General features: G+C 41.6%; 1 protein-coding gene across 4 annotated transcripts in view; it reads left to right on the top strand.

Annotated features, from left to right (window-relative positions):
* Positions 1–294: 294 nt before the first annotated feature.
* Positions 295–21,408, top strand: part of MXRA7 (matrix remodeling associated 7) — a 76,130-nt gene continuing 55,016 nt past the window's right edge. For 3 of the 4 annotated variants that reach the window (XM_060764596.2, XM_060764597.2, XM_060764598.2), the window contains exon 1: positions 296–1,055. In XM_060764596.2, the coding sequence (XP_060620579.2) occupies positions 396–1,055 (660 nt within the window). In that variant the 5' untranslated portion in view covers positions 296–395. Of the gene's footprint in view, positions 1,056–21,408 lie in introns of all 4 variants that reach the window. The other variant, XM_067463802.1, reaches the window with a different exon arrangement.

Below are 21,408 nucleotides of genomic sequence, written 5' to 3'. Positions count from 1 at the left end.
GCTATTAGGAATGGTGGGAGTTGAAGTCCAAAACACCTGGAGGGAGGGCCTAAGTTTGCTTGGTCCTGTTCCATAGTAATAGTGATGTATATGTGTGTGTATATTCCTATAAAGCCAGCCCAGAAAGCAGGCCTGCCAAGCTCTTCTCTGTGAAGGCCTGAGGCGTCCCCTCAGTCCTGCATCCCTGGATAGGCATGTCTAAGTGGCGCCTCCCTCGGCTGAAGAGGCCAGAACTTTTCCCTCAGGCGGCGGTGGGCGGGGCCTGCGAGGGGCGGGGCTTGTGACGCGCGTGTTGTGAAAGCGGACTCGGCTTCCGAAAGAGCGCGCGAGGCGGGACTGCGGCTGTGAGGGAGACTCTCTCAGTCGGGAGAAGCGGGCAGGCGGGGAGCGTCGGGATGGAGGCGCTGGCGGTGGACTGGTCCTTCGCCCTCCCGCTGCTCTTCACCGTCCTGGCGGTGCTGCTCGCCTCTGCCTTCGTCAAGCTGCGCTCCTCGGGAGCGGAGAAAGAGAAGGAGGAGAAAGAGAAAGAGAAGGAGGGCGAGGAGGAAGCCCACGCCGATGCCGCCTCAGGAGAAGTGGGGGAGCCCCGAGAGGCCGAGGCCAGGACCGTGCCTCCTGCTGCTGCTGTTGCTGAGGTCGACCCCCTCGGCGGAGGAGAAGGCATCCCCGAGGAGAAGAAAGGGGAGGAGGGGGAGCGGAGAATAAGCGTCCCTGTGGAGAACCTCGGGGCCGAAGAGAAAGAGGAGGAGGAGGAGGCGGCGGCAGGAGAAGAAGGGGAGACCCGGGAGCGGGGGAAGGAAGAGGCGGAGAGGACTGCCCGAGAGGAGCCCCAGCCCTCCACGACGCCCTCCAGGCCGGCTCAGGCCCAGGCCCAGCGGGAGGAAGAAGAGGCGGCGAAGCCCCTCGCGAAGGAGGCGGTGGCGGGAGTAGCAGCAGGAGAAGGAGAAGGGGCCTCTGTCGCCGGGGCTGCTTCGTTAGCTGTCGAAGGGGAGCAACAGGAGGACGAGGAGGACGACGACGACGACGAGGAGGAGGACGACGAGGAGGAGAGCAAGGTAACGGCTGCCCTGCCATGGATTTAAGCGACTTGTTTGGGGTCTCTTCAGACCTCGGAATAGGAGAGGCTTCTAGACCTCTCAGGGGCCTTGGTTTTCTCCTGGGACCTCCCGATCTGTCATCAGCAAGTAAAGCTATGAAATATGTGACTCCTCCTCCTCCTCCTCCTCCTCCTCCTCCTCCTGTGAGTTTTCCAGGCTGTATGGCCATGCTCCAGAAGCATAATAATAATAATAATAATAATAATAATAATAATAAACCTTTATTTATACCCCACTACCATCTCCCACAGGACTCAGTGCGGCTTACAAGAGGCAGAGCCCAAACACATCATAAAACATAACAACAACAATACAATAAATAACTCATAAAAGCAAAAAAACAATACAATAATAACACGACACATTTTAAAAACCTGTGGCAGGGCCAAATGTAAGAATTAAAATTTAAAAATGCTGGACATGTCCAAGGGAAATAGGAGGGATATTTTTGGGATAGGTGGGCGTGCAGACATTTCTAAGTCTCCCGTAAAGTGCATTTAGGACGTATTGCTTAGGATTCCTTATTCTGGGAAGGCACACTGGAACATCCACGTTTTCAAGCTCCTTCTGAAGACTGCCAGCGTTGGGGCCTGTCCTTGGGGAGACAGTTCCAGAGTTGTGGGTTCTCTGGAATTCTCTCCTGACGTTTTCCCCACATCGATGGCAGGCATCCTTAGAGGTTTTGTGAGGTCTGTTGGAAACTAGGCAAGTGGGGTTTATATATCTATGGAATCTATGGAATGTCTAGGGTGTTAGAAAGAACTCTTGTCTATTTGAATGTCTCAGTTGGACGTCTTTATTAGCATTGAATGGCCTTGCAGCTTCAAAGACTGGCTGCTTCCTGCCCAGGGAATCCTTTGTTTGGAGGTTTTGGTTTTTTTGTGTCAGGAGCAACTTGAGAAACTGCAAATCATTTCTGGTGTGAGAGAATTGGCCGTCTACAAGGACATTGCCCAAGGCACGGACAGATGTTTTGATGTTTTTACCATCCTTCTGGGAGGCTTCTCTCATATCCCCACATTATTTATTTATTTATTTATTTATTTAAAACACTTATATTCCGCCCTTCTCACCCCGAAGGGGACTCAGAGCTGGAGCTGACACAGGGAGCTCAACCACATTCTCCCCGGATTCGAACCCGCAACCTGTTGGTCTTCAGTCCTGACTGCACAAGGGTTAACCCATTGCGCCACTGGGGGTTCCGTTGTTTGGAGAAGTGTTAGCTGGCCATGATTGATTCTTTTCTGGAATTCCCCTGCTTTTTGAGTGTTGCACTTTATTTACTGATTTTAGAGTTTTTAAATACTGGTAAGGTAAATGTAAAGGTTTCCCCTGACATGGACTCTAGTCATGTATGAGTGTGGGGGGTGGTGCTCATCTCCATTTGTGAGCCAAAGAGATGGTGTTTTCCGTAGACACCTCCAAGTTCAGTTGGCCACTGGCACGACTACATGGAGCGCTGTTACCTTCCCACCTCTGCGATACCTATTGATCTACTCACACTTGGATGTTTTCGTCCTGCTAGCTTTGCATAAGCTGGAGCTAACAGTGGGAGTTCACCCTGCTCCCCAGATTCAAACCGTCAACCTTTCAGTCAGCAAGATTAGCAGCTCAATGGTTTAACCTGCTGCGCTACCAGGGGGCCCTTAATACTGGTAGCCAGTATTCAAACTCACCTCAAGACAAGAGTTCTTTCTCCCACCCTGGACATTATTCCACCTATACATAAATCCCACTTGCCCAGTTTCCAACAAACCTCACAACCTTTGAGGATGCCTGTCATAGATGTGGGTGAAATGTCAGGAGATAATGCTTTTGGAATATGGTGATACAACCCAGAAAACTCACAGGAACCCAGCGATTCTGGCCATGAAAGCCTTCTAAAACACACCCTCCTCCTTTTCTTCTTCTCTCCACTCCCATCCCCTTCTTCTTCTGCTGTCTCCATTTCTTCATTGTCTCCTTGTCTTCTTTCTCCTCCTTCTTCCTCTTTTTTTTCTTCCTTCTCCACCTTTTCTTCCTCTTCTCCCACCTCCTCTTTATCTTTTCCTTCCTCCTCCTCCTGCTCATCTTTTTCTTCCTTCTTCCCTCCACTTGTTCATCGTCTTCTTCTCTCCCCGCCTCCTCTCAATCAGTCATCAGTCAAACTGTATTTATATCCCACCCCATCTCCCTATGGAGACTCTCCTTGTAATCAACTCAGGAAATCCACTAGTTGCTTCCGAAGGGGCAGGCGGTGGCTGCTATAAACTAGGATTTGAAGTGGGTGGGGTTGTCCTATTCACCCAGGCGTTCACGGATATCAATCCAGAAAGGAGATGTTCAGATTGCCAATGAAAAGTTATGCTCAATTATGTTGATAATGTTCTCTATTGCCAGGACTCTATAGAATTTCTGTGAAGTACAGCTATTGATAAGTTTGGCTTATGCTGACATTTTTGACCTAAATTCCCAAAGAACCAAAATCTGGGTTTGAGGTTTTCTGTGATGCCGCGTGGTGCACGGATGAAACCCTTTTAAATGGCCCCTTCTTCCCTAATGACAAATGGTACCTCCTGCTGCAGTCTTATGGTTTCCAGGAGTCATGAGAGACATTGTGGTGTCGCCTATTTCCACAGAAATATGCCTGAGGTATACAGCTGAGCAGGAGGCAGTGGCATAGGCAGCTTAGGATTTTTTCCGATTGAAAATAAGTGAGCAATCCTAAGGGCAAAAACAAGACATATTGCCCGTCTGTCACTCCTGCCAACACACTGGTTCTTCGCTGCCTCTTACTTCTTGACAGCAAGTTAAAATTTTGCTTGTCTGGACTAAAAAACTGCAGAGATAACATTTATCTGTCTCCACTCTAGACTTGCCTGAAAGATGTTTCTAAATACAAAAAAATCCTCCCACACCTCTTTTTCTTTCTTTTTAAATTCCCTTCCTTTCCTACTTCTTCTCTCCAAAGTGGTTAGATTAGATTTTTTGTTAAATTTCTTTTTTGAATGAGGAGCAAAATTATCTATTGCATAGGCTCTTTATCTGCAAGAATCAGTTGGTATGGGTCACAGCATAAATCTAGGAAATTCTGACTCTGCTCTGAGAACATGTTGTGCTTAGATACTTAATTTGTAAAATGAAGTTTGTTGGAACTTGTGAGATTACACTCCATAGCTGTGAAGGCCTTTTCCCATTTTCAGACGAATGGCTGCTGGGTGTTGGTACTATAGTAAAGGAAATGCCTTCTGTACTTGCTCTGAGGCATCTTTTTTATTATTGCTTTTATTTTCTTACGGTTTTTTTTGGAGATAATAATAATAATAATAATAATAATAATAATAAACCTTTATTTGTACCCCGCTACCATCTCCCGAAGGACTCGGTGCGGCTTACAAGAGGCCGAGCCCAAATACAATAGTAAAAACAACAGCAACAACAAACAACAAAATGACTCAAAACCAAAGCAATAACATTTAACCACACACAATGACGCAGTTAAAATCAATGGCAGGGCCAAATGTAATAATTAAAATTAAAAGTGCTGGGCATGACCAGGTAGAGTGTTTGGAGGGGGATGGGCATGCAGATATCCTGGATCTCTGATAAAGTGTGTTGGGACTTAATGCTAGGAGTTTCCATATTCTGGGAAGGCACACTGGAACAACTTGCACTACAACCATATTCTCATCTCCAGGTATATTCTGAAGTTCTGTTCCATGTAGTAGTTTAGTTCAGTTTGTCAGCCATCCAGCCAGTCATTGTTTTTCTAAGAACCTTTATTCCATTCTGTCTCCCATACATTTTCTTGTCCTTACAGTATTTATTTATCGTCTCAGAATCAAATTGAGGGCACAGTTGTAATGTATTTAAAAACACAAACAAAGTTTAAAAACCTGGCATTATACTAAATGTCCTTTGCCCAGTAGCTGGCTACTTGGAGTGCCTCTGGTGTTGCTATAAGAAGGTCCTCCACTGTGCATGTGGCAGGGCTCAGACCACATTGTAATTTGTGGTCTGTGGTTTGCTCTTCTCCATACTCGTATGTTGTGGACTCCACTTTGCGACCCCATTTCTTAAGGTTGGCTCTGCATCTTGTGCTGTCAGAGCACAGTCTGTTCAGTGCCTTCCAAGTTTTCCAGTCTTCTGTGTGTCCAGGAGGGAGTCTCTCATCTGGTATCAGCCACTGATTGAGGTTCCAGGTTTTAGCCTGCCACTTTTGGACTCTCGTTTGCTGAGGTGTTCCTGCGAGTATCTCTGTAGGAATCTGTTTCTTGATTTAAGGCGTTGGCATCCTTCGAATCAGAATATGTTAATTTCTCAGTGACACAAAATGCTGTGTTCATTTTGGTACAACACAACACACCAACTCCTCTGGGTGCTGCTAAGAAATGCTCCTTAAGTTTGATGAGGAGACACTGCTTATGCTGACTGGGGAACTGGTAAACGGAATCCAAAAAAACCAACCTTTCCAGGCTCTGGGATAAAAAACTTAACTACTGCTAATACTACTAATAATAATCATCATTATCACCATGACCATCATCATCATCATCTTTTTTTTTTTTTTTGACTGCCCTATCTTCCCCAGGGGACTCAGGACGGTTTACACATACAAAGGCAAATATTTAATGCCCTGCATATACCAAAACATTACAACAATAAACATAATACAGAGTAATAGCATTGTACTAGTCAAATGAAATTAAACATCAAAATAAAAACATAGAACAATTAATTACTAAATAAGTACATTTAAAAACATGGTCAACAATTAAACATCTAACATAGCACAATTAAAAATTGGGTAAGCATTTGGCTGCTATGGCATATTTACATATACACAAGTCTACTAGGGTTGAATGTAGACATGTGAAGCCTGAGCAGAGAAGCAAATTATGTCCTGTTGGGTGTGTGGTGCTCAAACCTACCCATTTATGTATGGGCTGAAAATCTCACAAGTGCCTCTGCCCTCTCCCTAGCTTAAAAACAACAATAACAAAATAGCTAGCAATTTGCTGCCCTTCCATGGGCATCCAAAATCAGCCCCCAAATGCAGCCACTTCAGTCTGCTGTTAATGAAGATATAATAAGGCTTGGTTAGGAGCCAAGCCAGGATACTTTAAGATGATCTAATCCCATTGAGGTCACTATTTTATCTGGCTTCTGTGTTCACTGCTGCTTCATATACATCTGTTGCTTCCTAACTTCCCTTCCGCAACAGAGGGATAATAGGTCATGTTGACTTGCAATAAAGTAAGACAACAATGAGTAATCTAGTAGCCTTCTGGATATTGTTGGATTACAGGTCCCATAATTCTTTATTACTGTCTGTGCTGTAGGGATAATGGAAGTTGCAGACAAAATATATCTGGAGGATCACTAATTGCTCATCCATGTTGTAATCGTTACTGAGATAATGTATTTGAAATTGAATTTGCAAAAGTGCTAGATAAAAGCAAATTATTTGTCACTGTTTGCTTTATGATTTATTTTCAGAATAGTCAGAAATATCAATATTGTGGAAAAACATGTAGTGTAGGAAATGAAACATGTTTATTCCCTTATGTTCCCGAGGTTTTTTTTGAACGCCAAAGTTTTCCCATAACTTCAGTTTTGCTTTGGGCTTCTCAATTGAGTACTGCATTTATGCTACTTTTTTGTTGTTTCTGCTTCGTGTGCTTCTTATATTTCCCCAAGAGAAACACCACCTTTGCTTTGTGAGGTAAATGGAAGTTAGTTTATCTTTAAACAGACCTCCATAGCCTGTGTGGGAGGATCTTCATTGTTCATTTCTTTCCTAATTTGTCCTTGGAGCTGGTGGTTACTCCCCACACACACACACACACACCCCACACACATTCCTCTAGCTTTCTGCCTTTGCCTTCAGGCACCTTTCTGTAATTTCCCAGGGGAAACATTGGCATGGCAAAGAACTTGCTGTAAGCAGCCGTGCTCATCAAGAGATAGATCCCTTGCTGTTGTGGCCACTGTGAGCCAGATGGGCTTTTCAGTACCCCTTCCTTGCAAGCTGGGGTGCAGGACATTAGCGGGCTTTTGTGGCAGGAAACTTACATGAGAGCTGACCTTAGCAAACTGTGATTCTGACAGTATGCTCTGTTGAAGCATTACTATTCTTCTGGCATGAGTTTCCTGGGTGAAAAAGAATGGCCTTTCTTTCTCTGTGGCAAGGGTGGCTGGTTGACGTCCTTTTCTTTCCTATGTCATACCAGCCTCAGTTTATCTAATGCTGTCTAAAGGTGCCTTACTATAGCCACATTTAGCCCTGGCTCTCTATGGAAGATTACCTCATTTTATTGCCTGTTTATTGTCTATGTCAGAAGATATCCATGGAATGTTGCCATATTGTGTTGCAGACAAATGTCTCTTGTCTCTTCGTGTACTGTCTGGTAAACTTTACTTCACAGGCAAGGCCAATGCTAGATTTGTTTGCAAGCTAAGAGGCCCAGAGTATGAGAAACCTCTAATGGTTTTTAGAGCCCCAAATGTCATGTTTTATATAATTATTAGAATAAGATAAAATGGGTTTGTTGAATGCAATGGATTGTGTTTAAATAGTTTAAGGCAAGAGTAGCCAGACTGGTTGCTCTTGAAGTTTTTGTACTGCAGTTCTCATAACCCCCTTAGCTTTGGCAGTGCTGTCTAGGGTAGATGGGAATTGCAGGCCAAAAATGCCTGCAAGGTCCACAGTTGCCCACTCTTGGCTCAGGAATTCAGAGATTCCATGATGTGCAACTCTCCCACTTTAGGTGAGGAGGGCAAGCTTAATTATCTGCCTTCACATTTATTCATGTGCTTTTAACATGTCCTATATACTCTGCTTGGTAGGGTCTGTGAAAACTTGGCTAGGCTGAGTGGAGGTCAAGTTCCTGGCCTCCTCTTCCTCTTTGCCACTGCTGTTTCATCCACCGAACAAGGCTGCTACACTGCTCTGCATGGTTCACGAAGGCTCAGCTAGGCCAGATATAGGGACAAGTTGTTCCCTTCACCTTTTCCCTTCAAGTGCATCCTCCACTTGACCATCCAAGAACCATACTTTCACTTGACTATGCCAAATAAGAGTGCCTTATCCTCTGTTGAGGGGAAATCAGCTGAGCTGGTGGCTCAATTGCTCCAGCCTAGTTCCCCATCTAGTCCTTGGGGGGGGGGGGGGGAAGGACAAGAAGATGAAGACAGCAGACACAGGTTACCAGTAGAAACAGCAACAGTTTAATAGCTGCTTGGAGAGAACCACCACACCTTGTACTGTGGCAAGCGTATTGGTCCAGGTTTTTATCTTTGGAATGTTGGAGGGGTGTGTGACATGAACAAGTCTGTCATGTGAAATTAAATTTGGCACAGAACTGGGATTCCCGAGAGTCCCAGTTTTCACCTCTCCCTACTGTCAAAAATAGCTAGTCTAACCAGTTCCAGTGATCTTCAGTGTACACGACTTTGTGCATTGTGCTTGTCTCCAGTGCTCTTTCTCTCATTTCATTTCAGGTCCATTGTCCTGTACCCTATCTATTACCATGCATTGATGGGATGCTATGTGTGTTTCTGAAACTTAATGGTATCCTTGAAAAGCAGCTTTCAAGCACCACAGCATGCTGCTATGGTTATTTCATGGCCATTCCTGGCAGAGACCTGGAAAGTCAGTGACAACTCTCCCTAGTCACATTCTTGCAGCCATATGCTTTCTCGGTCAATGCACAAACACAGGAACAACCACCATAACATCAGATCATTTCTCCAAAATTTTAAAATATATGGCTGCAACCATGCCTACATAGGAGCAGGGGACTGAACTGACAAGAATCAGATTGCACTACAAAATGTAGATCACTACTATAATTCAAATTAGGAGCAGCCTCAATCACCAGTCTTTCATAGAATTCACAGATTTTGCCAGCTTCCTAAAACTCAGCAAGGAAGTGGCTTGCTAGATGTCCTTTGCAGAAGGCCTTCCACCTTTGCATTCACATCCTAGACAAAACACACCTGAGAAGCTCCACCATGAGCTGCTAGAAACAGGCTTTCCTCTGATAAGGAAGTCAGTAGGGTGGGGCTCCTATATAAGGAATATTTTCCCATCAGGATCACTAAGTCCAACCTTCCAGAAGCAAGCAGGAGCACACAGTGCAGCTATGAGGAAAGGACCGGATATTCTGTGATCTTTTAGGTCCATTGCCTGTCGAAAGAGAAGCAGCTACACTCTGTACTCAGCTGTGCTTTTGGGCAGTCTTCAAGGACAGACCAATGAGAGCAGGGAACTGCTGCCAAATGAATGCTGGGACTAAGGCAGAGAGCTGCAAGGGAGAGGCACACTTTGAGTTAACACTGTTTTATGTTGAAGGTTTTTTGTTTTTTGTTTTTTTGTCGTGTCAGGAGCATCCTGTTGTGAGAGAATTGGCTGTCTGCAAGGACGTTGCCCAGGAGACGCCCGGATGATTTTGATGTTTTATCATCCTTGTGGGAGGCTTCTCTCATGTCCCCGCATGAGGAACTGGAGCTGATAGAGGGAGCTCATCCGCCTCTCCCCGGATTCGAACCTGTGACCTGTCGGTCTTCAGTCCTGCTGGCACAGGCTTTAACCCACTGCGCCACCGGGGCTCCTTATGTTGAAGTTGTCTCCTGCAGAATTCTGGGGCTTGTAGGTTTAGGAGAGGAACCTTTAAAATGTTCAGCCAGAGAGGTCCTGAGTTTCACTAAGCTACAAAACCCAGAATTCTGCAGGAGGAGGCAGCCACAGGGTTTCAAATGGGAAATGCATACTCTGCCTATTCTTTAAGCTCTAGTGTGAGAAGGCTGTTGTTAAAGGTTGGAGGCATTGCTGGAGTTTGGAAATGTTTAATTTTGGGGGACTGCATGTCCCAGAATCCATAGATCTTTGCCCTTATAATATGGTAAAATGTTTATCCACTTAAGTGTACCTGTTTGGATAGTAACCTTCAAGGGCTTGGCAGATGTTTACATCGTTTGAAACTTCATAGTCACTACATACATTGCCCTTTTAAAGAAAACAATTTCTGAGGAATAGATGATTTTGTAGGCTGGATTTTGTAGGCCACCTGCTACGATCTCCACCTTTAAGCAAAACCCAGTTTAGCCTTGGAAAGCCGAGATCAGCTCCATACCACAGTCTCCTGATCTCATTTTGTCCCACCCCATTGGATCTTCAAAGAAGTGCCAGAATGTTGAGATTTATTACTTTGCTGCCACTTGCCATGCATTGTTTGTAAGAAGAATGGTCCCATTTAGACTATTTGCTTTTCAGAGTTTATTTTGGTTGGTTACAGGAGGAGACTGTGTTTGATTGGTATCCACGGTAACCCCCCCCCCCTTTCTGAATAAGTTCGTAAAAGAACTAGGCTTGACTGGCACAGTGCATGCTGGACCAGGCGTGTGCCAAGGCTTTTCTGAGCAAACTGTTTGTTTAGTCGGCATTGATGTCCACAGAATTCGTGTTGGGTGGCAGTCATGGCAATATAAAGATGTGCTGCTTCCTGGCATCCTCCCATCCTGTAGAACTTTGAAAACCTGGTCTGTGACACTTCTTACAGTTCTGTCTAGTATCAGACTGCTCCAACTACAGGGTTAAAGCCTAAGTAAAACTGGCCAGCATTTGAATGGTTGTATTCAGACTTTTAATTATCTGATCATGGGATGTGCGTTGCATCTCCAGGAGGAGGTTTCCTGTGTTTGGAACACAAGACTGATTTATATCAAAAGATCAGAGTATTAGTCCATTTAACCTAGTACTGTCATCTTGGATGGCCGCAGCAACCCAGGATTTTCAGGAATGGTCTTTTCACCAAAGCTTAGGACAGATACTTTCTTGCAGAATTGTGCTGTTCTGTCCTACAACTCCGACTGGTTTGTATAAGAAGATATCATATTTCAGATAGTTTGAACCAAAGCCATACATTACCACTGAGGTATGTCTCCTTTTTTCTATTGATTCCTTCCACTTTCATTGTGGAGTTATTCCATGTTATTTGAGCCTGTGGATTCTGTTCATTTATTTGATTGGGTAGCAAATTGGTACATGTCATTGCTTTATTTGATTTGTACAGCCATTTTCTTGGTTATTTGTTAAAGTCTTTGTTTGAAATCATTGTATAATGGCCCGCCAAAAATGTAGAATTCAAAAAGATACTTCAGCTGCAGTTTTATAATCATTTTCATGGTTGTAAGCCCCTCTATTCAGTTTGATGAAACTTACTACTGAGAAGCCACGAACAGAATTATGATGTATATCTACACCAGAATGGCTTGAGTCAGCTTCGTTTGAGGGAAAGGAATTTCAGTGCAGATGCTTAGATTAGCTTTTAATGGTTGACTTGATTTATTTTACTCCCAGAAGGGGAATGCAGTTTTACTATTTCATTTGTTTCATCAAAACCAAATACCTGTCAAAAAGAAGAAATGGAAAAAAGAATCGCAATATATTGCCTTGTATAAGCTAATCTCGTGTATAAGTCAATTGCAGGTTTTGGGGTGTGAATTATGTATTTTGACATGACCAACAGATAAGTTCTGATGGTCATTTTGCAGCAAGGGTAAAGTGGCAGAAGAACCTCAGGGGCAGTTACTGTCACAATTTCCCCATCCAGGCACTTGAAAAGGCTGCAAGTAGCACCATGGCAGAAAGTATTTGTGGGGTGTGTCAGTGCTTGTTTTATGATCTTGCAGGACTAAAATTTCTAGATTTATATATGAATATGTACAGTAAGCAAGAAAATGCCTGTTTTAAAAATATTCTGTTCTTAGTTGTAGTGGGAGGTTGGAAATTAGAGAAGAAAATCCAGAATAGTTGGCCTCTTAATCATGAAGATTTGGAGAGGAGGCTGGGCTACTGTTATCCAGATGTCTGTTTAGTTAGGGAAGTGACCATTTGACTATTTCTGAAGGCCAAGGAAGGGCCTGGAGAAAGATTTGGGTGTCCTGAGCATAATGATATTGCATGCCTCATGGCTCCTTTTTAATCTGTGTCAGACATGATTTATAATATCTCATCAAGGAAATACCCAGTGCTTGTGATTTTTAGACACTGTGAGCTCAGCTGTCAGTTCTGCAGAAACCCCAGGGGTTTATTGCAGGAGACAAGAAAGTCTGTTTAATTTCATCACTGAATGCAGAATGGCAGAAAAAAGTGATGAGCAAATGATTTGCATCCAGAAGGTCTTGAGTTCAATCATTAAAATATCTGGTAGAATCAGAACACAATTCTGCCTGAAATGATGGTGAGACACTGACAGTTTATCAACAAAACTAGATTAGATAGGCCGGTGGTCTATGACAGAGTATAAAGTTGTTTCCATGTTCCCAAAAACTGGAATGCATCATGAAATGCATGGTTTGTATGCACATGCTAACTTCTCATTTAAAATATTTATTATAAAGACTGCTTTGAGTTTCAATGCAGTGAGAAAAGCAGGGTGCAAATAAATAGAAGGAGGCAGAGGAATTGTTGTTGTTTCTATAGTTTATTGACATTCACAAGCTGTTTTCCCATAAAATTTAGCCTATCCCATCTTCACAGACAAACAGTTAAGGGTTGGCCTGGGCATACACAATGATCACTTGATGACTTTATCATCAATAGTGTATTTAGCAACATTTTTGTACATAATATAAAGTAACAAAATCAGTGCACAAAAAGGAGAATGCCTCGATATTGTATTGAAAACAAGTGACCAGAAAGAGTTGAATGTACACTGAATGTACAAGAAGAAGAAGTCTTGCTACAAAATTACTATATTGTTTCAGCTTTGATAGGTCATTCACCCATGCAATCACCCTTCCATGTTTCAGCAGTCATAAAATGATGGGTGTGCACAACATTCTCGTTCCTTGAATTGTTTTCCTCACTCAGAAATATAATACAGCAAGCATTGTAGTTCAGCCTCTATAAATTTGAGGACTTTTTGAAAGAGTGATTGACCATATATATATATATATATAGAGAGAGAGAGAGAGACCCAGAATTTTTTGACCATTTAGGGAAGTACTGCACTTTTTCCTGTCCTTAGTATGAGTGTTCAATCACAACAGACAGTGAAAGGAAAGAAGGTAGACAAATCATGCATGTTGTCTTCTGCTGAAACAATAGACAATGGATGTGTGTGTGGAAGTCTTATGCCAGAAACTAGCAACTTTGCTGACTGTTCATGGACAAACAATAAATAGATCCGAGTAATATGAGGCCTAGCATTTCAATTTACTTTCTAATTTTACATTTTCCGATTACTTAAAGGATGCTCTCCTGAAGCCACAACAAAATTCCTCCCTGTTTAATCTGCTACAAAGATGATGTACACAGAATAATGCTGCTAAGCTGCCTTAGTGTAGAATGTATGGCATAAAAAAAACACATTTCTCTTATCTGAGCTCTGGTCAAACTAATACAAAATAAATATTGTAGCTGTTTGCCCTTCTCTTTATGGTTTAGAACACCATTTGTGGTGGGATGAACCTGTTCTTGAAGTTGTTTAATATTTTTCATCAGATTTTAGTGAATACATGAGTACTTCTCTCCTGCATCTAGCAAGCTTGCTGTTTGTTAACAGGAGGGATGCAAAAGAGAAGACTTCTTTCTTCAGAGATGGTGCAGTCTCTTCAAAGGGTGGTAAATTTGCTGATCGGCCATAGGGATCTGGTAGAAGAAGGGGAAAAAAACTATAATCTGCAGGCATGATCTCTAGGTCATATAATTTCCTTCAGCACTTTAGTCTTTGATAAACTGTTAAAAGATACCAGTTCTTGTTTGCTGAATAGGCCTTGCTTTATAGTATCAGGAGTGTTATGCTACTCCCGAAATTCCTTGTGACTGGTATAGATGTAACCAACAGTGTCTCGTGACTAGGAAGCACTGTGAGATAAATCAAAAAGTGGGTTTATGCTTCTCAAAGCTGTAAAGCCTTGATATTGAATCTATTTTAAAAGGATTTGGTACCCATTTAAAGGGGTATGATAATTCAAATAAGAAAGAAAGTGACCATATCCAGAGACTAGCAATACTAAAGCTGTGTTTCTTAAGAGCCCTCCTTTGCCTGCTATGTGTCTTACTTTGGCTGTTGAAAGAGGATGGGAGCACATACCAGCCTTTATAGCCATTCATATTCCAGACCTGGAGAACCCTGCACTTAAAACACACACACACTCACACAAAAACACACACCCAATTATTTTAGAGATGATTCTTTATTTAGGGTACATAAATGTGGATTTAAAACAAGGTTTGTGAACTCTCCTATTTACTGATATTAGAAAGGGAAATCTACCATTGGCCACAGTGAGGCCTAAGCAGTGGCAAGATATCAGAGGACAAAGAACTGTATACGTACATCTACTAAGCTTGCCTCTTGCTTCCATTGCAGTGAATGGATTGTGTCCCATCACCAGTCTTGTAGTAAGATTCAGCTTCTGTAGTCATTTTCTGTAAATGAGACATTGCGGCACTACCTTGTTTGCCTCATGCAATGGAATGTCTTTAGGTGGCATTTCTTGCTCTTATAATAATCACTTGCAGCATAGGAGTAAGCCTTATTTGCACCACAGAAGTATGTTGTCCCTACCTTTTTATGTGTGGAAATGAATCCTGCCAGCTATACAAAACTCCTACTTAATCACTTTACCCTAAAACCACAGCATACTTTGTTCTACAGTCAATGAAGCTTTAATACCGTTGTTCCCATTTGCAGATTACTAACCTAAGGTTATAGTGTGGGCTGGTAGTAATAAAGTAAAAAGCATTGCATGCTAAATGAGCAGCTGAGCCAGAAGGAAAACATACAGCTTCCCAGGCACTCTAGTCTAGTTGTTATGAGTGCCTTGTGTGTGAGCATTTAGCTTACCATCTGGTGACCTAAAATGCTGCTGTAACCTCACTCCTTGTTGCATGATTATTAAGGTGAGAACTTCATATCTCTTCCTAATTTGCAAAGGCATGTGCACAAATGACTTCCTGTTCCCAGTCAGCAGCTGAAATTCATAATTTCTTATTTTGGGATGAAAATTGCTAATTGTTTCCCTTAGAAACAGAGACGGGCAGACTGCTTGATGAAAACACATCTGCACAATCTTTGATTTTCTTGGTGTTATGGTATTCTAACATCCCAGCAGGAATGGCTAATCCCAAAGGATTATGGAAATTGTAGTCCAAATAATCTGGAGGGCCAAGGGATCTTCATCCTGGCCCTGATCTACACAAAATGCAGATTGCAGCCTTGATTGTTTTCTATTATTTCAAATGATTTGATGTTAAATAAATTGATAGTTGGGAATTTGCATGTGGATTCCCCCACAAAAAGATACCAGCCTCATATGTAGATGTGCTTTATGTTTTGTATGATGTCAAGGATATTAAATAATTTTCACTTATACATTAGACTGGCACATTTCTCACAGAAGCTGTGTAAGCCTGCTGGTTGACTTTGGGCAAGTTACATTCTCTCAGCCTGTGGTCCAAAAGCAATACACCTTTTCCAAGTTGTGTATATTTCACTGGAGACATTGTTTATCAAGTTACATATGTATAGGTAAATGAAGAATTGGTTCTTGAAGACTTTTCCTAACTTACTCTTTGGGGTTAATATTTTAACGGGAATTTTGGAAGATGGTGGCTGTAGCAAAGAAGCAAAGATGTGAAAATCACAGTGCGGCACTCTTAGTTCCTCAGAGCAGGGGCCACCTCTGACAGGCACAGCCATGTGGAAAATGGATTGTGCCAAACAACAGTGGTCTTATTCAGCCAGTAAACTGACACTTCCCCTTGCAGAGTCAGCTGCCTCCTAACTCACGCCTTGCTTTTCAGGCATACAATATCCTGATTAACAGGGAGAGGATGGATGTTAAGCCAGCTGCTCTGTAGGAGGTTTTTTGAGGAGTGGGTGGGGTGGGTGTGGGTAATATAGCTGCCATATATTTCCTAATTGAAAGCCAGAATGCCCTTGCTATGGGAAGGGAGGTTGTTCCTAAACGTCTTTCAGAATACAATAGACACACTGAACTGTATATAAAGGGGAAGATCCCTCATCTTGTATTCTAGTCAGGAGTAGGTATTGAGATTATTCTTTGACATAAAGCTTTGCATTGATCAGCTCTTTTAGAAGAGAGGAGAGAGGAAAGAATAATGAGAATATCAAATAAATGAACTGAGAGTAATAGTTCAGTTAAAAACTGTGTAGGTATTGAATCCATATTCAATTACAGTCCAGTTCATTTATATAGGCTCCAGTTTAAGCTTGTTGACTACTAGCAGTATATAGAGAACTCACATTTAAACAACCCATTTTAGTGTCTTAAATTGACAGGGTTTTTTCATAAGAAGAAAAGCTGACACTACAGAACTGTCACTGTTGTGACTATTGATAGCCCCTGATGGAAACTTACCCACTTATTTCTTTCTCTTTAATTTCTCGTACAGAGTTGCTTTTTATGGTTCTTGAATATCTCTGAAGGATGATTGAGAAATAAACACTTACCCACACTGAAATCTTCCACTGAAGGCAAGGACACCAGCCCAAATTATGGTTTTGAACTCAGTGTATGTGTACAAGTTCATGTAATGACTTTCTTTTGTTAGAGCTGCTGGGACAGATGCCACCTGCTGTGAGGGAGACCAATTAGAGGGGTCTTAATAGGCCACCGTCAGTTCTATTTTAGGGGTCAGGAACTCGGCAAACCTGTCTTGCATGTGTATATAATAAAGTGTTTAATTTCCCTTTTTGTCTAGTATGTGACATTAATGAGAAGCACAAGCAGTGTCTTCCTACGTGTATTGCCCAAGTAGGAAGCCATTTTGGCAGAATGAGCCAAACCTTTAGAGCAGTGATGGAGAATCACATGCCCTCCAGATGTGGATGGCTTACAACTCCTAGTATTCCTCATAGTTCTCTATACTAAGTAAGGCTGCTAGAACTGGCAGTGCAACAGCACCTGAAAAGCTAAATGATTCCCAAGGTTGCTTGACAGCAGAAATTCAGATGTTTTGTATATCCACATTCCTTCACCATTAACCATTATCCCATGAACTTTATGCCTTCCTACTGGGGACACCATGGAGGCGGATACTCACATCACTCATACAGGACATTTATCTTTTCCCTTACCATTTGGCTCTAGCATGTGTTACATTTCTTGCTATCCAATTTGAATGGAGCTGCAACTTGCTCTCACATCAGATCTGTGAAGGAAAATGACAGATCCCTCCTTATGGAATATGCATTATTTGACTGTAAGTCTGGGAGATTTTATTATTCAGGTTTCTTTGCTGTTGAGTTGCTGGAATAAAAATCACTGTAATTACCACCTTGAAACATTGAAAAGTCGATTGTGTAGGAAAGTGCTACTCAAAGCACTTTCCTAGAGCATTCACGGTGGTGGCTCCTTACCTGTGGAATGCCTTGCCAGCAGAAACACGAGCTCTCCGAGACTTACTATCTTTTCGTAGAGCTTGTAAAACTTATTTATTTAGGCTGGCATTTGAATCTTGCTGATTGAAATTTTTCTTTGATTTTAAATGTAATGTATCACATATGTATATTGTAAACTGCTCCGAGCTTTTGGGGAGTGGCGGAATATAAAATTGATAAATAAATAAATAAATAAAAGTGATGCTAGATCCCAAGCTATTAACTGCAGGTTCCTGATGAGTTTCAAGGAAATAAAATGTTGTAGCCAATGGGCACAAATCTGGTGCTGGTCTTTGCCATATTGAAAAAAAAATTCCGTATATACTTGAGTTTTTTAGCCTATACTGAAGAAGCCCCCCTAAGCTTATATTCGAGTCAAGGTTATATGTTATTTTTCTCTGTTATTATTGTTATTACATTTATTATTTTACTGTATTATTAATATTTTAATACAATTATTATTTTACTATTATTATCATTATTACATTTATTATTTCACTCTACTGTTATTGCATTTACATAATTTTACACTATTATTATTTTATTACATTTATTATTTTACTCTCTTTATTAATATTGGAAGGATACGTAAGCACATTTACATTGAAGAAGGTTATAATATTGGTTTAATCAGAGTTGGACAGTCTTGTCATAAATTACAAAAACATTTAACTTACTGATGCCTCAATGTAATTTTATTGGTATCTGTTTTTTATTCTGAAAATTACTAGTAGCTGCTGCATTTTCCACCCTCGGCTTATATTCAGGTCAACACGTTTTCCCAGTTTTTTATGGTAAAAGTAGTTTATATGGCTTAGATTCGAGTCGGCTTATACTCGAGTATATATGGTTCTATTGGGAAAACTGGATATTTATATCCTTGGAAACTAGGAGGAGCATGCTGTCTTTTTGCAAGTAGTAAAAGTGAAAGAAATCAACATGATGTACCCCAGATTGCATTGTACCAATGAAAAGGAAGTATAAAATCATTTGTTTTGGACTCTTGGTCTTGTGCTGTTATAATTACTGAATGCCTGAGCAAAATGACATTGCATATCATCAGGGCTGGCAGTGGGAGGTCTGTTATCAATGAACTAATTTGGTTAAAAGCAGTCCCTTGCAAAGTCTTCCAGGAAGAGGGGCAGAGTGGGACTGGGGGAACTTTGTTATCTTTATCACTGCATACAGGGCTGGGGCAAATATAGAAAGGGAATAAATAGCAAATAAGAGTAGTTGCCTGCTTGATAATAAATAATGTATCAAGGGTTTGGCTCTAATTGTCTGCCTGGGGATGTTGGCACCTGGACGCAGTTACAAGCAACTGGCTCCTAGAGAACTGCATTCCCCTGGGTTGTTGTTTTGACTTCAAGATCTGTGTGGATATTATTTGCTGTTTGAAATTATAAATGGGAACATAGCTCCGCTGAGAGTGACCTCTCTGCAGAGCTCAGCAATCCCACTGACCCCAACCTTTGGTAACCTTAGGAGCTTTACAACTAATGCTTGATTTATGTGTCAGAGAAATAAGCTATGGTCTAGGGCAGAGCTTTCCAAACTATGTGTCAGCACAGGTTCGTGTGTTAGCTGCAGAGTATGGGTGTGTCATGTGAACATAACAAAAAATGACAAAATCTTGAAATTTTATGCTATTATCTTACAAATTACATGTTTTAAATATATATATAAAGGAAAGGTTTTCATGAGATAGATTGTGTCCCCAGTAATTTCATACTTACAATTTATGTATGTGTTCATCTCTCTTATAAGGGATTGGTTTAACCTCTGGTCTGCTAGTAAAACTAAATTACTGTGTTGTGAAATGATGCATGTCTAAAATGTGTGTCACCAACATGAAATGTTTGGAAAGCTCTGGTCTAGTGATTCATATCCTGTGGTCCACAGTGGGTCCATGGATGGGCTTCAGGCAATCTGTGGGCTGCCTCACCCCATGAGAGTTTTGCTGAACCTTGAAATAGGGGACAGCCCATGCTAGCAAGTAAGTCACCACTGAAGCATTCCCACCCCGTTATGGTTCATGGTTAATAGCTGCATGCCTTCTAACTGCAAGATAAGAAAATACTTCATCTCTTATTCCAGTGAGTCTGGGAAAAGTTTGTTTTAGCAGCTGCTTCCTCAGTATAATGATGAAGACTTTAGATGCAGGATTGTGACAGAGGGAAGGAACCGGGCATGATGTAACCATCTCTCTCTAGCCACGCTCAGGAAATGTGTCCTTTATTCCAGACTTTATTCTTTCCTCTTGCAGTCTGTTGCATCAGGCTTGGGTCAGAAAGCAGAACCATAAATGGCAACATGTTGCACACTTTGGCACTAAAGCCAAGAGTTATTTTTCCAAGCTCTGGTTTTCCGCTTAAACTCTCCTTCCTCCGAGCTGGGTGTTTGCATTCCCTTCACACCCTCTTCCTTCCTGGGACAGAGAGATGACAGAGATTTTTCTTTTGGGATCTCTAAACTTGAAATTGTAGTTTCATATTTGAAATTCTTTATCATCAACAGTTACATAAATAACAACAATGCCTCTGGCAGAGCTGATACACCTTTCTGCTTTTTTTCTTCTGCAAGAATCATCTAATAATACTTGCTGTTTATATCTCTAGACTGGACTCTTCAGATTTAGGACAGGATCTCCCATGAGCTAGGAATGTTGAAAGCTGCAAACCTGCAACCCAACAGTGTTGTCCAACCCAGAATGGGTTGAGTCCTATGAAAATTCCTAAATTAATGACTGAATTCCTATGTGTAGAAGGCACACAGGAAAGCCCTCTAAAAAGGATACAGTCAGACTTAAGAAGGAGATTGTAAACTCCTAACTTACTGTACTCCTAGTAAGCTAGGATATGTTCTTTCTACCACTTCCTTCCGTCTTTTTGCCAATATGTGAAAGTATCGAACATGGATGAGCTTGATCTCTCGCCTAGAAATGCCCTTCCTTTGAGACATTAATGCATCCTTCATATAGTATCACCAACCTGAATGAAAAGGGAAAAGAAAGTAAAAGATCCTCAGATAAAAAGATCCTTGTAAAAACAAAAGTTTCACCAAAAAGAATGTTATTTCTCCCTTTATTAAATCAATATTTAATTTCAGTTTTCTGGAAATATTTTGCTCTTTCTCTGATGTAATTGTAAATTCTGAACGCATATTAATACTTGCAGAACAAAGCTTGCTTTTTAAGCATTGAACATTCAAAAGAGTTGAAACCTGACAAGAAACTCTGCTTTGATGTTAGTCCTTAATTTTTAGTGTATCAGCTTCGGTAAAGTTTACCAAAATTGCCAGTAGGCTTGTTTAGGGTGCCCCAGTAAATAAAGTAATGGGTACCACTTCAGATTAAGCTGTCTGGAAATAAAATGAAGAGGAGATGGATTAAAACAATCAGAGTTGGGAAAAGTTACTTCTGGTGTCAACTTATTGAGGGAATTCTGGAAATTGTAATCCAAAAATGCAGCTTTTTACAAGCTCTATCAATATCTTAAGGCCATGGGTCATCCCCAATAATGGCAGTTAGTTGCTCAGATAGATCTGTTTAGCAGATCTGTAGCCATATCTCTGTGATTCATTACAGAACATTTGCTGGGAGAAATCACAAACAGATTAAACTGAGCTCAGACAAGAGTGTGGCTAAGCATAAAGAGAAACCCTACAGCAGGGATGTTCTGGTGCTGGCATCCATTTGGGGGACTACATGTTTCCAAATTTAGAAACAAAAGGTTGTTTTGGGTGGGCCACCCTGAGTATTCAAAATCCTTATCTCAGTACTTTGCTTCCATCTACTCCCAGCCTTTTCATTGTTGCCCCACCCTACAGTTCACAATGCAAATGGTGCTGCCCAAAAGAGGCATGGCTACACACAGTACCCAGCCTGGCTCCTTCAAATATGTTCTGTTGGTTGT

This window comes from Anolis sagrei, chromosome 2 (assembly GCF_037176765.1).
Source record: "Anolis sagrei isolate rAnoSag1 chromosome 2, rAnoSag1.mat, whole genome shotgun sequence".
Taxonomy (NCBI): Eukaryota; Metazoa; Chordata; class Lepidosauria; order Squamata; family Dactyloidae; genus Anolis; species Anolis sagrei.
The sequence above is the reverse complement of the archived record's forward strand: the minus strand, read 5'-3'. Positions and strand labels throughout refer to the sequence as shown.